The following is a 27183-nucleotide window of genomic DNA, read 5'->3' as shown; positions in this document are numbered from 1 at the left end:
ATCACTGTCCACTTTTGGCGGCGGAGGTAATTATACATTGCACAACACAAAATTTCCTTGATCTTTCTATGCATATGCTGATTATCCAAATCATTGTGCAAGTGATGTACCACAAAGGAGTTTGCTTTTCTTACCATCAGGAACAAAGATTACGCAACAAGCTATTATGCTTCAATGTACGCCACCAACCATTCCCTGCCTGCCTTAAATTGATGTGACGCTACAGGTGTGATTGAATGATGCACGAGCATGGATCTTGGCCATGAGCACGTACTTTTATCCCTTTACATGCTCAGACAAAAAAAAATTAAATAAAAATTAAAAAGAAAAGTTCTGGATGGTGAAGAATATACCATGCTGGAGCCGGCTAACACACTGACTTACACTTTCTATCTCTGCCTTTCTCTACTACTAATCTATTCACTTTGAATGCGTGAGAATACTCAACAATTAACCCCTCGTCCCGTTTAGGGCTGGGTTATTGACCAGCATCTCACACTTTCCTCTAAAGCATGACAAGCATTCACCTGCACCTCTCCCTACACTGCGCACTACATCCTCCACCCTTTTCTTCTTTCTTTCCCTCCCCCTTCCTATGTTGGGACAAATGTAAGCCCGCCGGCTTGCATCGGGTGATCGAGCGGCCGACCCAATGCCTCAATCTAATTTCTTCCTCTGTCTATCACTCTTTTTAATCTCATTTCCCCGGGAATGATTGAGGCGCCTGCATGTGTAAAAATAGTGATAAGTTGATTGGCGAAGTGGGCTGATGTTCTTCTGCATATGAACTTTCTTGTGTAAACACTGCCTGCTTGTAAATAATGTGCCTTTGCTAATCCTTGATAAACTGCTTTCCAAAATGCCTGACCATCTCTTTCCATTGGGTAGACAATAGTGTGTAATTGCTGACAATAGAGAGTTCTGCTCTGCCATTTCATTATGGTTAGTCATTAGCCAGCGTTCCACTAACAATATAGCTTAGCCATTGTGATTGGTTACAGTAGAGCGTAAGGATGCACAGTCCTTATCTGGGGTGATTCATTTGCCAGGAAGGTAAAGCGGAATTTGGATGCTGGACCATATTATTGTTGCGAATTCCGCCGGTTCGACTGCCCACGCACGACCTCTTACGGCCCAACCGCAGTGGCGCGTCCGTCGAAAACCGGAATTGCAGTCGTAGCTTCCGGACAACTCCGGAAACCTGCTACGGGTGTCTTAACGCACCATAAATTGCCAATATTCTGTCCACGCGGTTCAGGGTTAATTGCCGAATCTCGATATACCTAATTATCCACGCAGACAGAAGTACCGAGAATTTATACCTCAACGGACCTTTAGCGGGGCGAGCCGTTACCGTGCCCGCACCGTGCGTGACCCGAGCGGAGATCACCAAGGTCCGTCGGACCAAATGACCACTTTTATTGGCTTTAACAGCCTGCTAATTTCCCGAGCGCGCCGTGGAAGTCAATGGGAGGAATGGACGCAACGAGCAGGTTTACATTCAAACAATGGGGCATTTATTTTTAGACAAGCAATCAATGGGGGGAAGGGGAGATGACACGAGAAAAGCCTACAACTAAAAGGTGAAAATGTATATTCATTTATGTACAGGCATGCACTTAACCATCATTTCTACTTACAAAGACAAGGCGCCACAGAACAGACTTTCATACGAAAACCCAGAAAATAAACGGGCCTCGCGAGAGGCTGTGCAGGTTACCTGGCCACCCCGGGTGACGGCTCGAAGGCCTTCGGGTCTGCGACCCGTGGTGTCTCTGCCTGGCCCTCTTGTCGCAACGCGCCAGTCGCTTGAGCGGCCGAGCGGCTCAAGCAGCTGTGCGAGCGGCCTGAGCGGCTGCTTGGTTCTCCTCGATGGTACGGCTTGTGTCACGGCCTTTGGTCGGGCCTCGCCGGCGACGCTTTCGGAGGAGTGAACGGGTCCTTGCTCTTTTGGAGTTGATGTTCTTTGTGACCCGTCCACCACCTCAGCGATGTCTCCCGACCGCCTTCAGGGCCGTTCGCCTGGACCACCAAGCTCCGCCGTTGTCCCATCGTCCCAAGCGCTTCCGACTTTCTCTCCTCGCCTGGACTCCGACGAACTCGCTGGGCTCCACCGCAGCTGGCTCAAACTGGCAGGACTCGGGCAACTCCCTGGCAAACGCTCTCCTCCCCGCGATGCCGACTCTCCATGACTGGCTGCTTCCATCTCGACTGGCTTCCAACTTCGCTGACTCGACTTCTCCATGACTGGCTTCCTCGCCCGCTTCTGCCACGAACTCGCTCGAGCTCCGCCCTTTTATAGGTCTGGGCGAGCCGCCCCTTGAACTCTCACCCAAGACCGGGGCTCCGCCCACTATTCACCTCCGACCTCTCACCCCTCGAAAGCCTCGCTGGAAACCCCATGATTGATGTCACTGGTTTGTTTCGGGAAAGCCTTCCTATGATCCGAATATGCTAATCGGCTCACGCCACGATCGTTCGCCGGGGCGCCTAATGACGGTGGTGTGGAGGTGGCATTGTTTGTTTAGGACGAGGAGATGATGGTTGTTGTTGTCTGTTCGCGTCGTAGGTGATGATGGTGTTGCGATGTTTTGAATTAAAAGATAGAAAAAGAATAATGGCTACCTCAAAGATTCACAGTCCGGCACACGAACAATACCCTTTACACATCGGTGGGGATTCTAACCTGAAACACAAAATTATTGAAATAACTGATCTCTGGGGAACCTGTATGATGTTTTGTGAATTTCCACAACCGCAACATTATATCTAAATTAAGCATCTCAGACGGCGTCTGTGGTTTCCTCGCAATCCGTCGAACAATATATATTTTGGATTTGTGATACGTTTACTGCAAGCTTTAAAACTACTCCCTCGTCATTATTATCATTATTATTGGTGTTATTATAATTGCCTGTTTTTTAATTCTGATTATCATTATAACACAGTTGTTTTTCATATCTTGCACCATATCTTTACCTTTTGCTCCACAGTACGTCCATGAGGGGCGGAAGGCACAACAGCACCTGGAGGCATGCTTTAAGTGCCTGGAATCGGTACGTTGTATCCATGGCACACACATGTACGCTGATTGTTTCGGCTCACGATGAGACATAACCATTTTGTGGTGACCATGTCGTTGAGGTTCATCAATTAGCTTGAACAATGTGGAAATGTTCCTGATGTTGAGTCTTTCTTGAGCTTTAGTTTACTTCAATGAACAACTGAGAGATGGATGCTCTTCCCAAAATGCCTCGTCAAAGTTGTCTTCACTGGACCTGGTAACACTGAACAAAGTCTTACCGGTCATAGTGGTTATAAATCCTGACCGTGTGGTCGCATATCCAGTTGGCTTCCAACAATTCTGAAATTATTCCAGAAACATATTTAATGCATGTATGCTCATTATAGATTGGGTTGGTGATTTTGAGCTTTCTAATTCGGTGCCGTAATGGTTTGAGCGTCCACTCTGAGTCTGGGAGGTCAGCGGTTCAAACCCGATCCCGCCCGAGTCATACCAGAGACCTTGAAATGGTACGTGATGCTTCCTTGATTGACACTCAGCATTTTCAAAGGATAGAGCACGGATAAACAAACATAGGTTGGCAATCATTGCACATAACAGGCTTGATGGGCCTTGCAACCTCCTCTTACGTTGAAGTTCCTCGTAAGCGATGTCGTATTCACTTATTTATTCAGATTAGTTAGAAATGATAGGCCCAGTACATGAAAATCTTGTCTCATTACTTGCACATCATTGGATCTATGTTAGCAGTCGAAGTCCAGCATGCATGCAATGAATGGGCCCAGTGTAAACTTGGCTCTTGGATCCACACACACCCCTCAGAGCAAGAAACGGTTTGAACGAGACTGCAAGGAGGCTGAACGCACACTTCAATGTTTTGAAAAATTGGACCATGATATCAATGCTACCAAGGCCGATGTGGAGAAGGTGAGCAGTGGATCTCTGATTCAAATTTGTACTTTAATTTATTTTGCACTTTGTTATGCCATCATGCAGACTGCAAGACCAGTCTTTTGGGTTTTTAGGGTCTTACGGGTCTTTCAGGGTCTTTCAGGGTCTTTTTGTCTTTTAGGTTTTTGGGGTCATTTAGGATCTTCAGGGTATTTTGGGTCCATTGGGTCTTTGGGGTATTTTCTGTCTTTTGGGTCCTGAGGGTGTTTTTGGTCCTTGGGGTATTTTTGGATCTTTTGGTTCCTCAGGATCGTTTGGGTCTTTTGGGTCCTCAGAAGGTGGGGGGGGGGTCTTTTGGGTCCTCTGGGTACTTTAGGTTAAGTATTTCAGATTATAATTGTGGGTGACGTCAGGTCAGCTGTCCAACCAATGTGTGAAGAACGGATATACATACATGATCACATACAAACACTTGCTCCATTATATATAGATGACCTTCCAGATATGCTCCGAAAAGGTGGTGATAAATATTCCTGTTTTTTGTTTTTCCTTTATTTCCTTTCTGGTTCGAGGGAAAAGTTTAATTAGTAACACGACCCCTCTTTTCCACTCATCGGCTCTACGAGACCCGAGTTATATTCAGCATTGTTTTGCTTCACTAAGTACCTCATTTGCGTGACCCAGACGTGACACCTGGAAAAGCACAAAATCCTTGGGCATATCTTATAAATAAATGGCTCAGTGAATAGTCTTGTTGAGCAAATACTCCACCAGCCTCAACTTGGTAGAGAAAAAAAACAAAACAAAAAGAATGGTAGTTATGACATTTGAGGGTGTTTGTTCCATTGTTGGAGTTAGTGATGCTGTTTATGATTGTGTATGTTGTCGATGGTAGTTATGACTACATGTGAGGGTGTTGTTCCACTGTTGGAGTTAGTGATGCTGTTTATGATTGTGTATGTTGTCGATGGTAGTTAAGACTACATGTGAGGGTGTTGTTCCACTGTTGGAGTTAGTGATGCTGTTTATGATTTTGTATGTTGTCGATGGTAGTTATGACTACATGTGAGGGTGTTGTTCCACTGTTGGAGTTCGTGATGCTGTTTATGATTTTGTATGTTGTCAATGGTAGCTATGACTACATGTGAGGGTGTTGTTCCACTGTTGGAGTGAGTGATGCTGTTTATGATTTTGTATGTTGTCGATGGTAGTTATGACTACATGTGAGGGTGTTGTTCCACTGTTGGAGTGAGTGATGCTGTTTATGATTTTGTATGTTGTCGATGGTAGCTATGACTACATGTGATGGTGTTGTTCCACTGTTGGAGTTAGTGATGCTGTTTATGATTTTGTATGTTGTAGGTGGTAGTTAAGACTACATGTGATGGTGTTGTTCCACTGTTGGAGTGAGTGATGCTGTTTATGATGTTGTATGTTGTCTATGGTAGTTATGACTACATGTGATGGTGTTGCTCCACTGTTGGAGTTAGTGATGCTGTTTATGATTTTGTATGTTGTAGGTGGTAGTTATGACTACATGTGAGGGTGTTGTTCCACTGTTGGAGTGAGTGATGCTGTTTATGATGTTGTATGTTGTCTATGGTAGTTATGACTACATGTGATGGTGTTGCTCCACTGTTGGAGTTAGTGATGCTGTTTATGATTTTGTATGTTGTAGGTGGTAGTTATGACTACATGTGAGGGTGTTGTGCCACTGTTGGAGTGAGTGATGCTGTTTATGATTTTGTATGTTGTCGATGGTAGTTATGACTACATGTGATGGTGTTGTTCCACTGTTGGAGTTCGTGATGCAGTTTATGATTTTGCATGTTGTCGATGGTAGTTATGACTACATGTGAGGGTGTTGTTCCACTGTTGGAGTGAGTGATGCCGTTTATGATTTTGTTTGTTGTAGGTGGTAGTTATGACGACATGTGAGGGTGTTGTTCCACTGTTGGAGTGAGTGATGCAGTTTATGATTTTGCATGTTGTAGGTGGTAGTTATGACGACATGTGAGGGTGTTGTTCCACTGTTGGAGTGAGTGATGCCGTTTATGATTTTGTTTGTTGTAGGTGGTAGTTATGACTACATGTGAGGGTGTTGTTCCACTGTTGGAGTTAGTGATGCTGTTTATGATTTTGTTTGTTGTAGGTGGTAGTTATGACTGCATGTGAGGGTGTTGTTCCACTGTTGGAGTGAGTGATGCTGTTTTTGATTTTGTTTGTTGTAGGTGGTAGTTATGACTGCATGTGATGGTGTTGTTCCACTATTGGAGTTAATGATGCTGTTTATGATTTTGTATGTTGTAGATTTTCCTGGTGTTGGCTTAATGGTTAGGGTGGTGGACTTGTGATCCTAGGATCTTGAGTTCAAATCCCCCTTGGCTGTTGAATTAATAGTAGGTGGGGTTGACTCTGCCTGTCATCATTCTGAGGTCAGCAAAATGAGTGCCAGCTTGCTGGTATCCTGTGTGGGAGCGGCGACCCGTCCAGGATTGTGCCCCGTAGCCAAGGAGACTGCTTCAGCAGCACCAACGCTCTGCACAGAGTATGGTCCCAATCGATGGATGGATGTCAAGGAGACTGGTTAGGCAGCTTCGGCTGTTTTTATTTTGTATGAAAACAGGAATGAAAGAGTGAAGATGAGCAGTGATTCTTGATTTTGGTAGTTTTACCAGAAGGAGGTTGCTGGCGGACCTTGAGCGTCCTGCGGAAATATGGGGGGGGGGGCATATCTCATACAGAGCAGGGCCGGAGGCCAAAGAGGAGAACGGTAGAAGGCATAACGACCACCGACCTGCCTGTGGTGAGAGGGTGAGAGCCAATCTGTGGTATTAGCCAACTAATTGAGGAATTTATTATTTTATGATTATCATTTGTTTATTTTGGTTGCACAATTAATCAATCAATTATTGTATAACGCTCCCTCCTAATTCCCTTTCCATGTTCCGCACAGCGGCATCGCCTGGCACCGGAGGGACCCTGGCGATGTCACACGCTGGAGGATATGTTATTTACTTATTTGGCATAAGAGCGATGTACTTTGAATGTATCTGTACTTGTTCCTTTATTTTATAAATCGAGGAAACTATTGTGTTAAAATCGTTGTTGGCAGTGCAATATAATTAGCCTCACCCAGTTCCTGAATGGATTGTAGAGCTGACTGTCATCGGTCTGTGCATCGATAAGAGTGTCCACATGCATATCTACTTCAATATAGATTGTTCATTCTCAGACTACTGTAATCTCTATACCCCAGCAGGCTTCTGTATTGTTAAATGCTCCATTTTGTTTTGAAATGATTTATCCCAAGGACTCTCATCAAACTCTGACACGGAACACAAGGGTTTCCACACTCGTAAAATTAGGTGTTTTCACCATTATGCAGTGTAACTTGACTTTTTCCGCACAGTCTGATTGGCTGCAGTCACCCATTTGGTGGACCATTTGTTAGGAGAGCATGCACATGCAGGATGGGGTCAGCAAGGTGTGGAACGTCCCGTTTTTATTTTCATTTGATTCAAGGATGATTTTGACCGAATCGCAAGAACATCGTTAGTAGTTTATTAAACACTTTTTTTGTTTTCAAACACATACAAAAGGTAAAATTTATCTTTTTTTCAACTTGTATATTTTCTTTTGAAACCCCACCAAATATAGTCCAAGGTGTCCTGCTCAGTAGGTGTACATAATCCGTCAGCCGCTGGTCATTCCGTAAAACTATGTGCTGTATTTATATTTTTAGGATCAAAAGTTGATCAAAATATTGATGTAAATTTTTACATTACTTGAAGATTCCTGAAATTCCTCTCTTTTTTTTTTTACCTTTTACTTTAGCAACAAAAATATGTCACCGGTCACAATAAACGGTCGCTGCTTGCTGATCGTATGTAAGAAAAATGTCGTTTTGTTCTCCATGCCTTGCACGTGCACGGCAAATTTAATACCATATTACATTTCTGTACTTCAGGCAAATAACAACCAATTGTTACGAAAAGAACAGATGCAGGACAGTAAGGGTGACTACGCGTCCCAGATGCAGAGGTTCAACCAAGATCAAAAAAGCCATTACTACACTGTCATGCCTTCTGTTTTCCAGGTGAGATCGATCGATGGTGCAGGTGAGAGAATGAACTGTGCTTTGACAAAAAATATCCTGCCAAGGAAAGGAGGGAGAAAGTATTGAAGAATCGTTTATTTAGATTCTATTCGTATCAGAGGAAAGACCTGAAAACCTACTCCTCCCCACCCCTCTTCCTCAACCCCAACATCCTTTTCTGGGACACGTTGTTAATGGAAAAAAAAACTTGAATATGACAAAGTGAATCCAAGGTCCTCATCACTATTCATTTATTCCAAACTATATGTATGCATGACTGTACTCAAAGGTGTTTTAACCTGTTGGACAGCACTTAATGATTGAATATTGAAATCCAGTCTGGACCGCAATGCCCATCCATAGAGACGAATGACAGCACTTAATGATTGAAGTACCTTCTAAGGTGAGAATATTGCATTGATTTAATTAAAATAATATGTGACTTTAAAACCAGAAGCTGTTTTTTTATGTACCTGAGAACACCCACCCCTCACCTACTCGTGGCAAGAAACACTGCACCCATTTTTTTGTGCAATATTCGTATACAATGTTGTGAAATACATAAAATGGCTTTGTTCCGTCATTTATAACAATCTCATGTTCGTGTAAGCTGGCAGGTTAGCTTAGGCCTTAAAGGTATGTACACTCACCAACCACAGCTATAAACCATCCTGGTGTTTCGCATGCACGGTGATAGATACATCATTGTGTGCTCCGTCCATCGGAAGGACGTTAAGCAGGAGGACCTATCCGCCAGCACCGATTGTTGGTAGATAGTAAATATCCTACGCTGTCTTTCACGAAGAGTAGACGAGTTATTACAAGCATGGCTTACTTGGCAACCATGGTGAGTATGCCAAAACCCCCGACGTGAGTTGTGGCCTTCGTGCTGCACTGGACTGGAAACGGGAGGATCATGATGATGAATGTTCATGTATTTTTGCATTTTAAGGAGGTCATGTCCATTTGCTTGATCAATAGTTCTGAACACTGTTATATTCCTCTTAAAGTTCGGCACAAAGCTGGTTTCTGAACATTGTTGTACGCAATGATTTCACCGATTGAACTGAAGGATTGAATCGATACCTAGGATATCTCCTTGTTGTGTGTAGTGGCATATCCATAAGATTTCAGCACCCACGTGGTTCACTCTTGGCATGGTATCGGAATTTTGACTTACCACACACAACATCTGGCTCTTTATGGGTTATCTTTATGTGTATTAATCACCTTGTCACATGATCTAATAGATATCTATAAGCTGGTTAATTTTTGTATCATGTATGTGTGGATGGACTGCCGTCGCCCCATTGGTTAGACAGCCGACCCGACTCCATCCACAATTGTAACCTGAAAAAAATCATACGGCCACCATTTTGTGAAGCTGCATTGACGTCGGGTCTTCGGCCATAAGCCTCAGATGTCAACCTATGGCTCAGTGCAATTGGAATTTTCTGAGCTATAAAAACAGGTCCCAGCCAAGAAAAAAACTACCGGTAACGTTTTTTTTCCTGCCAAGTTTTGTCAGTCGTCCCGTCATCCTTATCCTATACCTTTTCAATTTAGCTGAGGGACCACCCTGGATTTGGCCTCAACTCCAAGATTGCGGCCAAAATCCAAAATGGCCACCGATACCCATTGAATCTCACATTTTAATGCTTGGAAATCAATTTTCTAACCATAAAATACGACTTTTTCTGCTTGCATGTTCGGGATATGCATCATTAGTTGCTTTGGGAATGATTTGCATTTTGTCTCAAATCCAATATGGAGGCTAAAATCCAAAATGGCCACCAAACTCTGCTGAATTTCACTTTGCATACATTTTTTTTGGCTGGAAAATCTATTTTTTACTGATGAAATTTGACTTTTTTTCTGGTTGCATGGTAGAACCTATCAAATCACTTAATTTTATCGTAATTTGTTGTCGCCACACATGCAATATGACCACCATTACCCATTGAATGTCACATTTTTCTGCTCCGAAATCATTTTTCAAACGACGGAATAATATTTTTTATGGTTGCATTTTGGGGTATATATGATTCGTTAATTTTGGAATTATTTGCTCTTGGTCTCAAAATCCAATGTGGCATCCATAATCCAAAATAGCCACCAGACCCTTCTGATTCTCACTTGTGCACTTTTTTTGGGGGGGGGGCTGGAAAATTGAACTGGACAACTGCTGTTTCTCTTTGCGGACTGTATGTCTTTAAATTTAGGCTAGGGAGTTGCTTATTACATTTAGATAAACAGCACAGTTTGTTTTGGAATTATTAATGATACCTATGTGATATAGTCTTTAAAATGGCCTCAAAAAAACAAATTCACACTTCTTTTGTACAATAAGACGAGCACCAGAGCTTTACTAGCATTTAAACATGACGCTAACTCACAAGTAGTGAATGTTCAGTGATATTCCTTCAAGGCCTTTAATTCTACAACATTGTCAATTTGTGTTAGTGTCATTCACTGATGTCCAAATAGGTGTCTGTCTGGGACAGTCTTCATTCGGTGTTAACTTCATCACGACAGTCAGAAGTAGCTGAAATCTGATCTTGCACAATGTTGCTATCACTCTCTGAAAATTTGGCCTCCCCTGAATAGTTGGCTCCTTTGTGGCTGGAGCCCTTTCTTCTCTTCTTCTTTGGGGGCTGTCCTTATTTGAGGGTTGGGCAGGGGGGATGTGGGGAGCGAGTGGAGAGAGAGAGAGTGGTGCAATGTGCATGCATGCACATAAGATTATGATAACAGGCTAGGATAGTGGGTCCAGCAGGTCAGCCCAAGCAGCGCTGCTGATTGATGACCTGAGCGCTCCAAACTGATCAAGATGGGACCGGCTCTGCCAGGTGGGCAACGGTTCAGAAGTGAGGTTCAGCTCGGTAGTTATCCCCCACCAACCAACGAAGTTGGCGGGGATATAGAAATGGGTTCCGTCCGTCCGTCCGTCACATTTCGTTTCCAGAGTTTAACTACAAATCCCCTCAAGATATATTTACGAAATTTGGTACACATATCAAGCAAGTGGTGAACTGGTGCCTTTTGATATTTTCTAATTGATAGGTCACATGGTTTGGCAGCCATGTTGGATTCAATAAAAGTATTAAATAATGTTTTCTCTGGAATCACATAACCTAACGAAGTGAAAATTTGCAACTGTCATCTTCCATCATGTCTGCATACATAGTAAAAAAAAATTATGACATCACAAGTCACATGGTTTGGCAGCCATCTTGGATAGAAAAACACACCTCATCCGATTAACACGTGTTCCACTGGAGGATTGGAGGCAGAATGTAAATTTATGATGTCATAGGTCACATGGTTCGTCAGCCATCTTGGATTGAAAATTTATAAATTTTAAAAATCTTCTCCAGAATGGCTGGACAGATTGAGGCAAAATTTCACATACACTTTCCCCAAGACATCCTTTCAGAAGTTTGTTAATTTCTAAATGATAGGTCACATGGTTTGGTGGCCATATTGAATTTACCCTAAAACCTTCAAACATCTTCTCCAGAATGGCTGGTCAGATCAAGGGGAAACTTCACATACATATTGCACATGCTTAGGGAATATAAGTTTGTTAATCGTCATTTACTATGGCGGGGATATCGAATAATTTGTCTTCAACGAATGCTAGTTTGAATGTGGGATCAATGCGGGGGAGAGGAGTCGAGGTGGTGGAGATGATGCAGTGTAGAAGTTTGGAAGTGTTGTGTGTGCAGGAGACCAGATGGAAAGGAGACAGGGCGAGGATGTTGGTAGGAGGATACAAGCTAGGAGGGACAGATAGTTATGGCATGCGTGGTGATATAGAGGCAAACGGTGTGTGTTATGTCGGTATATGGACCACAAACGGGAAGGACTGGGGCAGAGAAGCAGGAATTCAGGGATGCACTGGCGAGGATGATGGGAATGGTTGAGCTGGTGGTGGTACTGTGCATTGTGGGGGACTTTAATGCACAAGTGGGAGTAGCGAAGCTGAGTGAAGAGAAATGTGTTGATAAATTTTGTTGAGGAATAGAGGGTCGATAGGGGGGTGAAGATGGTGGTGAGGAATAGGATGACCATTACTGGTTCATTCTTTCAAAAATGGGAAAGCCACAAGATTATCTATAGGAGTGGACATCATAGAACAGAACTGGATTTGGTGGTGTAAGGAAGTGACAGTTGTGGAAGTTTAAGATTTGTAAGACAGTGGCAAGAGAGCATGTTACCACCCAGCACAAGCCTGTGGTATCTGTGGTATTGATGAAGAAAAGGTGGGAGGTAAAACGATTGCAGTGGTAAAACACCAGATTTTAGCCTGGTGTTGGCTTAGTGGTTAGGGTGGTGGCTTGGGATCCTGGAGTCCTGAGTTCAAGTCCCGTTGGCCGCTGAATTAACACCTGGGAGTTGACTCAGCCTGTCAACCTTCCGAGGTTGGCGAAATGAGTACCAGTGTACTGGTAATAGGGGCATTGCATCAGCGGCATATCCGCGCCCCTAATAAATGATGCAACAAGCAGACAAAAAAAGGCTGCACATGAAGGGAAGGGGTATTGATGCATTTATTAAAATCTGGTATTGGTGCGGTGCAAGCATGATGGGCCGAATGACCTCCTCCTGCGCATAATTTCCTTGTAATCCTAGAGGTTAAGAGCAGGGGTCGGAAGATTATTAGGTGGGTAAAGTGCAGGGGAAACATCGCTGTAGAGTACAAGGTGAGTTTGAGGGCCAGGTACGATCAACTTAGTGAATAAGCGGAAGGTTTGGAGGAGTGGAAGAAATACGGAGAGGCGTTTAGGGGAATTGCAGAAGTTTTGTGTGGAAGGAAGTCAAGAAAGGGTGCATTACCTCGGCAGAGAAACCAGGTATGGTGGATGGAGGAGGTAGAGAAGGCAGTTGGTGAAAAGGAGGTTTGGAATAGGATAGAGAATATCAAGGGTATGGGGAGGCAGCTGGATGTGGGGTTGCTGCATCTGTATGGACAGAAGAAGAAGGAAGCAGCAAGGAGAGCTGTGGATAAGACAAGGAATGATATGGAAGAGGAGGTTTACAAGTTGGAAGAGTATGGTGGAGGGAAGGTGATTTATAAGTTGGCTCGTGATGGGGATGGGGATGAGGATGGTATGGACATGGAGCAGGGGGGACGGGGGAGCAGTTATTCAGGATGGTGGTGTTGAAGAAGATGAATAAGGGAAGAGTACCAGGCATTGATGAGGTGTGTGCAGAGATGATAATTGCAGTGGTAGAAGTTGGAGTCCATTGGACAAAGAGGCTGTTGAATATATGTATGAGAGAGAGGGTTCAATTCAGGAGGAGTGGAAGACAGGGTTAATTGTGTCAATATGGAAGGGGAAGGGTGATGTTCAAGATCCATGGAAGTACAGGGGCATTACCCTCTTAAGTCGTGTAATGAAGGTACTGGAGAGGACTCTCGATGGGAGGATAAGGAAGAGTGTGGAGATGGAGATCGGAGAAGAGCAGCAGGAGTTTAGAAAGGGTAGGGGGATGACTGATGGGATGTTCGTGCTGAGACGGCTGGTAGAGAAGAGGTTGGAGATGCAAGGTGATATGGCATTGGGATTTGTGGACCTGGAGAAGGCTTATGACACTGTCCCGAGAGAGATGGCAACACTAAGATGGATGGGAGTGCCAGAAGCAGAAGTTGGGTTCATCGTCATCGTCGTCGTCGTCGTCATCATCATCGTTTTACGGTCATTTCCATGCTTGCATGTGTAAGCCGTGGTTTACCTAATGGCTACTTTCCAGGTTGCGTGATCCCTTGTTCGCCCTCTTGTTCGGCCTTTAACTCGAAGGTCATCTCTCAGCAATACATCGCATGTTTTCCTCAGATGGCCTCGAGTTCTCCTTCCATTCACATTCATATTTATACACCTCTTCACACAACTACCCACCCCCATCCTTTGCACATGTCCGAACCATCTCAACGTACCCCTTCACATAACCTTCCTTATGCTTTGTATACCTAACCTATCTCTTAATTCCACATTTGGTGTCACATCACACATCCATCTCACCATTCTCATTTCATTTCGTTCACACCTCAGTTCCTCCTCCTTTTTGATCACCCATGTTTCACTGCCATACAACATCACAATTCTAGCACAAGCTGCATAAAGTTTTCCCTTTAATTGGAGAGAGGTCTCTCTTGATGTCAATAGGGGTAACAACTCTCAAAACTTCCTCCAGCCACTTCTAATTATTGTAATCATTGCTACTTCCACACCACCTGCACCAATCACATCACCAAGATAACATCATTTATCTACACATTCCAGGGATATATCCCCATAAACTAACCTTTCCACTCTCACAGGAGCCACAGCATATTTGAAGTCAGGAACCACCTGCAGTCTACCCCTGATACCACAACATTTCTTGTGCACCCAGCAGTTGCAGGATTTACACGATATTGAATTGCTCCCTCCACCTCTTTTACAGACAGCACAGGGCCACACCACTAATAAGTACTTTCGTTTTCCCTGTATTCACTTTCAGTCCTCTGGCCTCCATACCCTCCTTCCATACTGTATATTTACCGATTACCTCTTCCACACTGTCAGCTATCAGCACTAGGTCATCAACATACAGGAGTTCCTAAGGTGAGCCTCCTCTAAATTCCTGTGATATAGCCTCAAGAACCATGATGAACAGGATTGGGTTCGAGACTGACCCCTGATGAACACCCACTTTCACTTAAACATCCTCACTCTGCACTCCATTTACCCTCACGGAGGTTTTTGAGCCATCAGGCATCGCCATGACCACCATAACTAACCAATCCTCTTCACGTAACTTTCTCATGGACCGTTGCACCACTTCCTGAGGCACCCAATCAAATGCCTTCTCCAAATCCACAAATATAAAGTACAGTTGTCTCTTCTTCCCCAGATATTTTTCCGTAATTGCCGAACTATATAAATTGCCTCTATCGTGCCCCTTCCTGGCATGAAACCAAAATGCATTTCATGTATATTGTCGCGATTTCGCGCCCGCCGGCGTGCGAGCGGCCACGTAACTCGAATTGCGGCACGTCGCCCACCGGACGGACAATTCTGTCGTGACCCTCTCGGACTAACGCCGGGAACTATTCACGGGTGGGCCTTTCAGCCTCACCACAATCGTGCCAATCGGCCCCCGCGTGGGATAGGGTTGTTCGCCAAATTCGACCTACCTAAGTACCCACACGGAGGGTAGACCGGGCGATCGCACCTCGCCGCAGGTCGACTCCGGACACGGGCCACTTAAGCGACCCGTTCCGTACTATCGGGATAACCGAGCGGTGTTAACGTCGGCCTCGACGGTTCCGATTAATTATCGGGCGTATTAAGCCCACTACCAACCCTTTACGTGAAGCAAGATGGGGATTCAATTAAAGAAAAGACGAAGCGAAACGGGAAAAACAGTTCAACATGAGGCACATTTATTCTGCGGCACACGGAAAGCACACATATACAATTACAACAATTATGCACCAAAAGCAATTGCAACAAAAGAAACACAACAATGCAGATCTACTACCGACTACGCGAGCACACGGCAACACTTACACAGTTTTACTTTACAGACGGCGCCGACAACACATATACTCAAAAGCAAAAGAAAAGGGCCACCCTCAACGACAAGGGGACAGACGGGGCCTGTGGGCGCGAGACCGGGCGGAGCCTACCCGTCTTGTGATGAGCCGCAAATGTGGCGGCGGTGCCCCGACTCCACGCTCCTCCGCGGGTTTCGTTGGCACTGCTTGGAATGGGGTGGGAACGGGCCCCCTTTCCGCACTATCTCAGTGCGGGAGGGGGGGGGGGGAAAGGGGGGAATTGTTGATGCTCTGGGGAAAGAGGATAGCTGGCTTGCTTGGGTCCCGCGACGAGCGACTCCACTGCGACCTCGACCGCGCTCTCGGCTTCCCCTCTCTGCAGCTCCCCGACAGGCTCCGAACCCCGACAGACTGACTCTCCTCCAGACCCGTCTTGACTGCTGCTGCCACACTCTGCCGCTGCCACACTTCTCCAACTCGCCCGAGCCCAAAACTGACTAAATTCGCCCCGCGCTCGGCACTTTATAGTGGTGTAGGAGATCCCATATGCAAATTTCTGGATCAGAACGAGCTCAGGGGTGGAGCCACGCTCGCCCATTGGACGGAGAAAAAGGGGCGTTAATCTCCCCTGATCCTCGAATTTGCATATATCGATTCTACTCCGACACGCCTGGAGGCGGGGCCAAATCGCCCCGCGCTTGCTGATTGGACGGATCAGAAGTGGGCGTGTATCATTCCTGATCCGACTTCTCCTCGGAAAGGCCGCTTTTTGCACCCGCGGCTCGGCGCGCGTCCCGCACGAGGCCAGGACAGCCTGACGCTCGGCGTTCACAAGTGGTGCGGGAATGGCCGCAGAAGGAGAGGCGAAGGTGGTGGAGTGTTTAAAGTGGTGGTGCATGGTCACGGTGACGCTTGGAATGGTGGTGATGCGATGTTTGCAGGAGCGAGTTGTGAAGGTAAAGGTCATGGCTGTTGGCGTTGTTGTTGTTGTGAAGCGGCGTTGCGGTTGGTGGTTGTTGTGTGATGGCGGTTGAGACGTGGTTGGTTCAAAATAAAGATAGAACAGAAAAACCCGCTATCTTAAAGGGTCGCAGCCCGAATGAATCACATTTATTCCCTCTAAACAACGGTTTGGGGCTAACTACACATGTACTTACAGAGATATCTCACCTACGGGACCTGAATGGTGGTTTGAGAATTTCCTCAACCACAACAATATTAACACTCTGTCTTATCAAGTTATCAATGACTCCACCACATTCATTCCATGGTCCAGCAGCTTTGGACCCCATTTGTTGCTCTGAACTAAGGCATCCCCCTTCCCTTTATAAATATTCACCATCACACTCTTCAACCAGTCATCTGAGATCTAAGAAAGTAGTCTGTCTGGCTCTTTATACCTCCTGACTCATAAGTAATCAGTCTGCTCGGCCTCTTCTTTAACACGATGTTGCAGATTACCAAATCTAAAGCATCCCCAAACTCAAGTATTCTTCCACCTTCAGTGTTTCTAACTCCGAAACCTGACCCACCATGCACACCCTCATATCCTTCTGCCAACTCTCCAACATATCTATTCAAATCCGCTCCGATCACAACTTCTCTCGAGCTAATTCCTGAAACAACATGCACAAGTGTGTCCCAAAACTCATCCTTCTCCTCACTTATTAGGTATGTTGGTGGAAGAGATTTACAAGGAAACGAAGGGAAGAGTTTTGGTTGGTCTTGGGATGTCTGAGGAGTTCAGGTTGAATATCATTTTGAGGCAGGGAAGCTCTCTCAGCACACTCTTGTTTATCATGGTGATAGAACTGGTAAGCTGGAAGGTGAGCTTGAGGGGTAGTATTGGGAGGATGTTGTATGTGGATGATCTGGCTGTCGTGGTGGAGAGTGGGCAGGAGATGGAGGAAGTACTGGGGGAGTGGAAGGAGGCATTTGGGAAACACGGGCTGAAGATGAGTATGGAGAAGACAGGTGATATAGGTCGGGCAGCAGAGAAACAAAATGAATATCAGGTTATCAGGCAGGGAAAAGGAGATCAGGCAGGGAAATAGGTTTGAGTATCTGGGGGGAACAATGGTAAGTCCGAGGCAGAGGTGCGGAGGAGGATTCAGGTGGTAAGTGCGAATGCATGGATGAGGGTGGAGGGAGTAATGGCAGACAGAAAGATAACAAGAAAATTGAAAGGGAAGGTTTGGATGTTTTGCGTTCCACTGGCCTACCTTTACGGTCTGGAGATGGTGGCACTGACAGAGAAACCACAACAGAGGCTGCAGGTTTGGAGAACATCTGGGTCAGGAGGATTGTGGGAGTGAAGAGGGGGAATAGAATGAGGATGGATGAACTGAGGGAGGAGATTGGTGTGCAGATGAGCTTGACGGGGAGATTGGTGAAATAACGGCTGAAATGGGCTGGACACTTGGTGCGTATGGGGGAAAAGGGAATGCAAAAGAGAGTGGATCGATTGAGGGAGCAAGGTTGGAGGAAAAGAGGTAGACCGCGGTTGAGATGAGAGGATTGTGTGAGGAGGGATATCCGTAAGGTAGGGGTGGTTCGAGAGTGGAGAGAGTTGGCTGAGGACAGTCGTGTGAGGTGGAGGAGTATTGTGGTCAAGGCAGGGCAGAAGGCTTGATGAGTATTGTGGTCACTGCTTGATGCCATCGGACCTCACCCCTTATAAAGGGAAGAGGAAGAGAAGAAGAATATGTAATCCAAATAAAGGGATGAGTAATTTGCCAGATTTTTGTTTTTATTGGAGTTTTAGTTAGTGGTGTTGTTTTTGAAAATGGCATCTGTTGAGCTGGTTTTGTGGCTGTGTGTAATGGAAACTGTATTTTTGTTGACAAATTCCTCCCCTCACCACTAATCATCCCCAGGAAAAGTCTGGTTTGTTGGACTGTCAATAAATGAAGGTTTTTGTACCTACTTTTGGTTTTTGCCCCTTGAGTTTTTAAGGTTGAATAGTGTGAAAATACAGAATGGCCGCCTCTCATTTAGACGAGCTTTTCTGCGAGTTTCCTTACACGAGGGGGGCATGAATAAACTCTGAAATCTCCCGACCTTGATATTTCATCATTTATAGGTATTGATCAAAGCATTCTTACTTGAGTGTTCAAAGTACCAAGGGTAATTGTTTGATCGTTATTTTTTAATATCCTCTGAGATGTGCAGCGTCATGATTCATAATAACCCTTTTGTCATGCTTTCAGATATTTTCGAGCAAAGAAAAGTGTTTTCTGTGACTTGGTTACTGGACCAGACCATCGTTTCATTTTCTGCTCACTTACCTCTAATTGCATGAATCGATGAACCTGCTGAACATTGTTTGTGTTATAAACATGATGTGCAAACGCATACGATACACAGTTGTGCACAATTTGAGACTAACCATTGGACTGGTTATCCACGATCCATGAACTCGTTCTGAAATGGAGCAACTACAAGCAAGTCGCGCTTTTTTTATCGAATCTTTAAATTTATTTCCTGTAACTTTGTGCAGGATCATGTGATTACATTAACTTAACGAGAACGGCACTCGGTAGAGCGCATACCCCCGCCAGGCCGAACAGTTTAGGTTTTGTATCCCACTGATAGGTCGAATCTGAATCCAGACCTGAACCAAAACCTAATCCACTTGTTCTATCGCCAACCCAACTCATCCACCAAATTTCATCCTAATCCGTCCACAACTTCTTTGAGATATCCTGCTCACAGACAGACAAACAAACTGGGGTGAAAACATAACCTCCATCCACCTTTGGTGGCAGAGCTAATCAGTATTTTGTTTTTTTTTATCCACAGGTGAGAGCATTTTAGATTAAAAACTGAATCGATCACGAAAGAACTGATTGGATTTGTTGTGCTGTTCTCGTCAACGTTTGACTGCCTGATATTTATCAGCTCCATCTTTATGTTTTACAGTTTCCAATTTCAGCTTTTCAGGGTCACTTGGAATGTGATAAAATGATTCCTGTATGTTTTAGACTCTCAAAACATGCTATAATGAGGAGTTGAGTTACTGTGCCTCTTATTGATGCCTTCTCCTCTGAATGTGCTGGAGGAATTGTGTTTACAAGTTGTCCGTCCGTCGCGTCCATCCGTTCGTGATCAATTTTTCTTACTCTAATAACTCGTGACTCGCTGAAGGCACTTTTTCGTCCTAAATTTGGCACGAAGGTGTATTATGATGCAAGGATGAACTGGTTATATTTTTTTGGTTCAAAGGGTCAAAGGTCATGTGACCTTTAACTGAATGTAGCAGACTTTCATGACTATGACAACTTGTGAACCACCGAAGAGATTTTGACCAAGCGTGGCATAACTATAGACTGTAATACGAAGATGAAATTGTTAAATTTTGGGTTCAACAGGTCAAAGGCTTAAGGTCAAGTTCCCTTTCATTGAAAATCTATGTTATTGCAATAACTTGTGAACCACTCAAGAGATTTATTTGGTCTTGGGATACAAGAGCAGTGAAGGAAGGGATGGAAGGGGAGCATACTCCAGAGATGGACTTATCCAGGCAGCACCAGGTTTGAGAGGAAGTAGACAAGTTTGAAAGTTTATTCTTGAGGTTAGACAGATGTTGTTTTCTGGCTCTCCTGAGAGTGGACACACACTTGTTGTGGACTTTATGGAAAGCACTGAGATTGCCTTCAGTCAGATTAGCCTTCCAGGAAGCGAATGCAAATTGTTTCAGAGCAACTGCCTCACCACAGGATTGAGTTTACCATGGGCAGGAAGAAGTGGAGGATAATTGAAGATGAGATGGGATGAATCTGTGCGAGAGAGACAGAGAGAGAGAGAGAGAGAGAGAGAGAGAGAGAGAGAGAGAGAGAGAGAGAGAGAGAGAGAGAGAGAGAGAGAGAGAGAGAGAGAGAGAGAGAGAGAGAGAGAGAGAGAGAGAGAGAGAGAGAGAGAGAGAGAGAGAGAGAGAGATAGATATATTCTGTAGAATAATTCCCAAGCTGAGTTAACATCAGGGGCAATAGATATGAGAGACCAGTATTGACGAGAGATGGCGACTTTCAGTCCCTGCCAATGTGCATGAGTGAAATGCCAGACTCGCCGGCATTGAGTCAGCTTTCCGAGAATAGCCAGAGAGATATTGACTTTCACAAGCATATGATCAGCTGAACCAATTGGAGCGGAGGAACAGCAGAAGACTTTTGTGGGGAAGTTAGTCATTACCAAGTCCAGAAGGGAGGATTTGCCATTTGGAGAAATCCGGGTTGCAAAGTTCACGGATGGAGTCGGTCCCATGGAGTCACAGAAGTCCTTTGCTGAAATGCCATGTCTCGGTGAGAGAGGTACCAACACCCAGCAAGATGCATGGTGACAATTCAAATCGCCACATATGAGGAAGAGAGAGATGGGATGAGTGGTTAAAAGTTTGCCCATGTTGTCTGAGATCGAGATTTAGATGGAGTCGTCACTGTTAGGACGGTACAACGCACAGGTGAACAAGAGGTGGGAGCGGAGGGGTAGTTGCAGCCAAAGATACTCCTGGGGGTTGGGAGGTGTAAGATCAGCACAAGGGCAGTGAGAAATTGAGTCATTGATGTAAAGTGCAACTCCGCCGCCAGGGCATGGTCCAGGCCCATCAAGTCAGAGGAGACAATAACCAGGTTGGTGGACGAGGCGCAGAGCAGAGAAATGTCAGAAAAAAACATGCCTCCAGCCACGTCGTCAGTGGAGGCAAAATAATAATTGTGAAGAAGAAGAAGCATTTGTCGTGGTGGAGAAGGAGATACAAGGGTTTAAATGCATTCTTAAAATGATTTTTTTCCTTTTTTGAAGAAGAAGCGTTTTTATTTAATAGTTGTGTGCAGCCTGTGGTTGCTGGTTGCATTATTTCCTGGGGGCATGGCTGTACCGCTGATGCAGTGTCCTCCATTACCAGAACACTGGTACTCATTTCGCCGACCTCGGAAGGATGACAGGCTGAGTGAACTACACATGGTGTTAATGCAACGGCTGACGTGCAGCTCAAACTCAAGATCCTAACATCTTAAGCCAGCCGCCTTAACCGTAAAGCCAACACCAGACATGTTTATCTTTCTTGAAGATTCAGTTTGGAGAAAAGAGGGGGTCTGGAGAAAATGTCCTACCTTTGCCGACCTAGAGTTGTGCCCATGGTCGAACACTTCCAGGGCCTGACCGTGGACGTGGTGAAGCATTCATGGATGATCGCGTAAACTCTTCCTACTGTGGTTCGAAGTTCCGTGGCTTCTTTGACGACCTTGATGCAGAAGTCCTCCATGATTGATGGCTCGACCTGGGCAATAATTTGTGGGTCGGTCGCGTCTGCCCGCTGTCCTGGCCTGAGATCATCTTCAAGGGGCTCTCTACTCTAATGCAAGTCAGACTCCAATTTGGCGAGCGTAAAATAAGAAGGTGCACCATCACCGTTCACGGCCACCGATGCCTTCTTGAGTTACTTCTGAGCTGCCAGAATCTTTTCACGACCATTTGATGCTCAATTGTAATAACAACCACAATTGAACGGTCGCAAAATTCTGCGTTATACTCAAACAACCAGTAATTGAAAGGAATAGCCTCATGTAAGTTTCCAATGACCAAAAAGCCTATGACTTTGGTGTGCCGACGAATATCCTCGTTTATGAACAGCCCTCACGGCTTCTCACCACGTGGTTATTACTGCCCCGATCTGTCCATTGTTCAGTACTGTTGAGCCTGTGTACAACTCACCTTGAATATTACAAAGTAGGCCCAAGAGGCTTACCAGTGCTGCACGGTCAAGCTCGAGCACTGGTGACGTTATTTATGATGCCACTACTGATGAGGCATTGTGTTCTCGTGTCAACATCATCAGTTACACTCACTCATCCACTACTCTGGTTGCATCACTCATGTTGGTAAGCTCTATAAAAAAAAAGAGCACGTATTACAGGCATTCATCGTGAGTGCCACGAGCGAGTATGGAGTCCTCTGTTGGGAGGGTAGTTAGTTGCCATTTTTGATTCAGCCAGATCACAGGTAGCTGGATACAACAAGTGGGAAAGAGAAAACATGGATCGTTGCACGCGACGTGACTATTTGTTGTTTTAAATGTTTCGATGTTGAAAATATTAGATTGCTGTTGTACAAACATGGGCTGACAAGGTGGCCGAGACGTACGGACACTCCAGCTTGGGTTTGAATCCCGACACAGCTACAAGCCATCACCCCGGTGTTTCCCAGGCAGGGTGCTTCATCAATGTGTGTGTGCCGTCCCTCCGATGGACGTTAAACTGGACGTCTCATCCGATAGTATTCCTTGGTGGACGTTAAATGCCACGGTGTCCTTCGTAAAGAGTATGCGAGCTATCGCCGGCACCCTGAGCAAATTACAAATACCTGCCCTGGCTTACTGCGTCGGAGTGGCGACTCATCCAGGATTGTAATCCAAGCCAAGAAACAGCTTCAGCAGAACTGACACTCTATCTTGAATGAATGAATGAATGAAGGTACAAACATTGAAGTACATTTTGAGGTTTATTGCCTTTTAATTAACGACATTAACATTCTGGAGGGATCTACGGCTGATATTACAACGCAACAAGTGTCACAAAGCTTCTGAGGTCTGTTTCAGGATTGTGCCGCACGAATGGGGATTTCTGATCCGTTCATCTAGACCTGGATTCCGCACAGACGCGTGTTGAGCATGTTGATGGAGACGAGGCCCGTGCCACTCGCCTGCAATCTCCATGAACATGGTTTTAATCGATAGTGAATTAACGAGAATTACAGACTGTTCACCTGAGCTCAATTCGGTGTTGTGTACATTTTATTTTGTGTTCTGCAAATGGTGAAATTCATACAGGTGAGGTTATCACTATCGGTCAGGTCCTCCACATTGACCTTCATACTCCCACAAGGTACCCACATGCTCGTTAGCCTACGATAATCTCAGTACATGTTGTTGGGTGAAGTTGTAAATTTGGTTGAATTAATTATGAAGTTCGTGTGTGATGCAGAAGCTACAAGTGGTGGAGGAAAGAAGAATCGGACATGTTGGCGAAGCCATCAAGCAGTTTGCTGATGTTGAGCGCAGAGTGATCCCCATCATCGGGAAATGTCTGGACGGAATGACCCGTGCTGCTGATGCCATTAACAGCGGCAATGTAAGCGACTGGAAGATCGTTGGTACTCGTGGTCCTTATTTATGAGGGGAATGTGAATTATAGATATGAAATAATGTTCAATCAATTAGTCGCCTTGTATCAAGTTGTCGAGATTGAATTGGACGGTTGAGAATGCCACATTTTTGTTGAAAGGAAAGCCTATTAACATCGGGGTTGGAAATTCATCAGATAAACATTTCAAAAAAAGATTCTGATGTTTATAAAAATGATGACGATGTTGATGATGATGATGATGAGATTGTTAAACATGTTATTCTTGTAGTGTTTTGATAAGCTAACATTATCTCCACCCTCCTTCCCTACACCCTCTCTCTCTCGCTGCTGCTTGTCAATCACCATGACCCATCATTACGGCACTCCAGGATTCCCAGCTGGTTGTGGAGACGTTAAAATCTGGCTTCGAGTGCCCGACAGATGTTCCTTTTGAAGACTACAGCGAGATGGTGGGTAAAGGCTGGTCCGACGGCGGGAGTGGAAACGGTGCTCCACTGCGGTCGGGGACGTTGTCACAGAGTATACGCACAGATGCTCGTATCGATCCACGCACGACGCTGTCTCGAAGCCGATCTCGCTTCTGGCCTTTCGTGAAGAAGAGCAAGGTGGGCCGGGGTCACACAGCGAATCTCCCCATATGGGTGACGGCGCTGACTTGGTCTGGTTCTTTTTAGTGAAGCCATCAGTTGGTGACACCACTGTAACATGTTTAATGTCACTTGCAAAACTAATGCGACAACCTTTCAGGCACAAAAAGGGGATTTAAGAGCGGAGATGGACCAAGGGGGTTGAGGGAGCTTGGACCTGGCTGGTTGTTGTTTTCTTTTTCAGGTGGTTAGGTCAATGAAGGATGATGGTCTCTCTAGTTTGTGCATATTCTGATGGTGTTTGCCACGTGCCATTTTGCTCTTCAATGAATGGATCGTTATTTTCAAAATGATGTCCCTCATTGCTGTGGAATGCAAAACTTCGTACGACTGTGTATCCGTCAGTAGATCGTGGTGATCCTCGATGCTACCCATGGTAGTGTCATTCAAAGCATCCCCTCTGCCCTTGTGTGACGTACGTTCTGTTCTTTCTGGTCCTCGCATGATGCAGTTGCCAGATGGCCCACTCCCTTTGCTTGAATTCTCGGGATGGATGCAGGTCCTCTTCCAGCTTGCTTCTCAACCCTGCTGGTGGTGGTATCATTCGGACTATCCTACCTATGTTGGCATTTTATTTTCTTTTTCTTGTTTATCTCTTCTTCCCTCTATCTCTCCTCCCACTTCTTCATCCCACCTTGATCCCTTTCCACAACCTACCCTTCCGTAGCTTCCATGCCTACTACCCACTCAGCCACCACCACCACCTCCGTCGACGCAGGTCGAACAGCCTTTGGGCCCTGAGCCTCTCTCCTCTGATTCTCCCTTACCTTCCCCCTCTCCCAACCCTCACTCACGTTCACTCGAGAGAACTTCTCGCTCACCCATCACATCATGGGGCTCACTTCCAGGCCAAATCAGTGGTTTCATCTCCGCTAAGCTGCCCTTCAAAGGGAACAGGCCATTGGTGGTAAATATGTTCACCGCTAAGCTCGCCATGCCCAGCTTGGTCGCCTCTCACCATTGCATGGCTTGTGCCTAATATGCCGACTAACCTCCATTGTGTACTTGGACAAATTAGCTAACCACAGTGGCAACAACACACACCAGCTCGGCTTGGGATTGCGGAGGACGACTTGGCAGAAACGTACTGAATGAGAGTTACCCTCATCATTACCTCTTTGAAAAATTCACAAAACATTAATGTGGGCAAACATTGACACTTCTCGTTACTTCCTCATTGCTTTTGTGAAATTCCAAAAATGTTCGCAGCTGTAGAGTCGTTCAGAATCATTCGATTTATTCAAATGTTTCAAGGACGTGGAAACGGAACGGTTCTTTATGGAATTGCTTCACTCGACGAATCCTGGATTCACCATTTCTTACCGAATTGGTGTCAGTCCGTACTTTGATGTCGTAAAAAGTCGACGACAAAGAAGGATTGAGATTCAGCCTTGAGGCTCGAGACACTCAAACGTAAAATCACTCCTTATGTCGGAGAAGTTTTTCCGACATGGCCACTGCATGGATCCTTTTTAGCATGACGGTGCAAGACCTGTCTCGAACTTGAGAATATCTGGGTCCATGAGCAGCATGGCATGGACTTTGTGTTCCCACCCACTGTGGCCCACGACTGATGCCTTCGTTTCCACATAATAATATTGTATCGGCATCCTCTGAACTCTGAAGGATAGTCTTTTGTGGATCCTGTGTGTTGAAGATTCCAATATTGTTCAGGATCGTGATGCAGGAGGGGTGACTTTGGAAAAGTGATGAGGTGTAACGTTAAATTAGATGTGTTTTAAAAAAATAAAAAACTTGAACATGAATGAAACTGGCGGAATCACTTTTTGGGTAATTTCCTTGTTCTTATCCTAATCAAGTTTGAGAAATGCGAACAAAATGAAGAAGTCGGAAAGAGAGTGGGGGATTGTGGAAGAGAATGGAATAAAGGTTGAGGTACCATTAGTAATTAAGAAAGGTAATTCTACCCTGAGCCACACCTGTACTCGAACGTTAAAGTACAACAATGGCGGCGCATACGGTTGGAGCTCAACTACAAATATGGACCACCGGGAAGGAGGGAGTAACCAACCGTCAACAGTGTACATGTGCGCAACAATTATGGACACAACACGCGTGATTGAGGGTTTGAATGAAATGTAGTGAAACGCGACTATTACCAGCACAGCATAACAAACTTATAAATCTGTGAAGGCTCTGTCTCAGCGCTTGCTCTAGTTACCAAAGCCAACTAACATTTGCCTTCAGTCCGACTGCCTACGCCGCCTCTGGTTCCATTTACCTTCTCTGGCCCCTGCTGTCCCGCAGCCTGCGCCACTTCCAGCTCGCTGTACCCTGCCTTTCCTAACCTGAGCCTGTTCTCCATGATATTTCCAAAGGGCAGTCGGGATTTGTATGCGTTTGCGAGTGTGTGCCCGTGCATGGATCCGTGCACGTGTGAGCGGAGTCGAGCTCGTTCTGTACGCTTTTGGGCTTGGGTGCCTTCACCTACTTGCTCCTGTTGTTATAAATCGGAGATGGCGTTTCCCTTGGAGCTCTCATCCCAATAAAGTAGCCAAACGTTTAATTGAACAGCTCAACAAGTCACTGTGTACCTGCAGCTGTATAACAGCAATTTGGTTTACATGAACCAAGCAGGAAATTTTTCACAATTGAAGTAAATTACATATTTATGAATATAAGGACCTGCCTTGGCTCTGCATCGAGTAATTCTAATCGTGTGGCTTTTTGTGAATGCAAAAAGTTTTAGTTTTATAGAGTAAACGATATGCTTCGAAAGTTTGTTCAAAATATTTTTGAAATCTGGTTTCCCATTCCCACATCTGCATCACAGTTGAGTTTATCAAAGGTTTATTTTTGGTTTTATTTGACAT

The 27183-nt window shown here is 45.2% G+C and overlaps 1 protein-coding gene across 14 annotated transcripts in view; it reads left to right on the top strand.

The window, feature by feature from the left end:
- LOC147013622 (formin-binding protein 1-like) overlaps positions 1–27183 on the top strand; it is a 163485-nt gene that overhangs the window by 81354 nt on the left and 54948 nt on the right. For 12 of the 14 annotated variants that reach the window (XM_085855597.1, XM_085855599.1, XM_085855598.1 and 9 more), the window contains exons 5-10: positions 2994–3056; positions 3848–3952; positions 7887–8015; positions 23541–23687; positions 24071–24307; positions 25017–25256. In XM_085855597.1, the coding sequence (XP_085711723.1) occupies positions 2994–3056; positions 3848–3952; positions 7887–8015; positions 23541–23687; positions 24071–24307; positions 25017–25256 (921 nt within the window). The remainder of the gene's footprint in view (positions 1–2993; positions 3057–3847; positions 3953–7886; positions 8016–23540; positions 23688–24070; positions 24308–25016; positions 25257–27183) is intronic. The other 2 variants (XM_085855600.1, XM_085855601.1) reach the window with 1 other exon arrangement.

This window comes from Eptatretus burgeri, chromosome 14, assembly GCF_056783735.1.
Source record: "Eptatretus burgeri isolate ZD-2024b chromosome 14, Ebu_testis_v1, whole genome shotgun sequence".
In the NCBI taxonomy this organism is placed as follows: domain Eukaryota; kingdom Metazoa; phylum Chordata; class Myxini; order Myxiniformes; family Myxinidae; genus Eptatretus; species Eptatretus burgeri.
The sequence above is the reverse complement of the archived record's forward strand: the minus strand, read 5'-3'. Positions and strand labels throughout refer to the sequence as shown.